The sequence below is a fragment of the Neopelma chrysocephalum genome, unplaced genomic scaffold, assembly GCF_003984885.1.
Source record: "Neopelma chrysocephalum unplaced genomic scaffold, ASM398488v2 Primary Assembly neopelma1_96722, whole genome shotgun sequence".
In the NCBI taxonomy this organism is placed as follows: Eukaryota; Metazoa; Chordata; class Aves; order Passeriformes; family Pipridae; genus Neopelma; species Neopelma chrysocephalum.
The window spans coordinates 6804-7155 of NW_020925366.1; the positions used below are offsets into that span (position 1 = coordinate 6804).

A 352-nucleotide genomic window follows, 5' to 3' on the forward strand; every position below is an offset into this window, starting at 1 on the left:
TTGACCCCAAACCCACTGGGGTTGACCCCAAGCCCCCCAGGCCCCCTGACCCACCTGCACGGTGTACTTGCAGACCCCCAGGGTGTTCCAGAGCTTGATGGTCTTGTCCCGGGAGCCCGACACGATCTGCCGGTTGTCGGAGGAGAAGGCCACGCTCAGAACGTCCTTCGTGTGCCCCACGAAGCGCCGCGTTGTCGTCCCCCTAACAACGGGGACAGGGGTCAGGACACACCCAGGAAGGGCCAGATCCCACCAGGAAGGGTCAGGATCCCATAGGAAGGGTCAGGAGCCATCCAGGAATGGGGGACATGGATCAAGATCCCACCAGGAAGGGTCAGGAGTCATCCAGGAA

General features: G+C 62.5%; 1 protein-coding gene across 1 annotated transcript in view; it reads right to left on the minus strand.

The window, feature by feature from the left end:
* RACK1 (receptor for activated C kinase 1) overlaps window positions 1–282 on the minus strand; it is a gene marked incomplete at its 5' end in the record, with an annotated part of 4191 nt that extends 3909 nt beyond the window's left edge. The window contains one exon of the mRNA XM_027709274.1: window positions 55–282. Coding sequence (XP_027565075.1) covers window positions 55–282 — 228 coding nt within the window. The remainder of the gene's footprint in view (window positions 1–54) is intronic.
* Window positions 283–352: the final 70 nt, after the last annotated feature.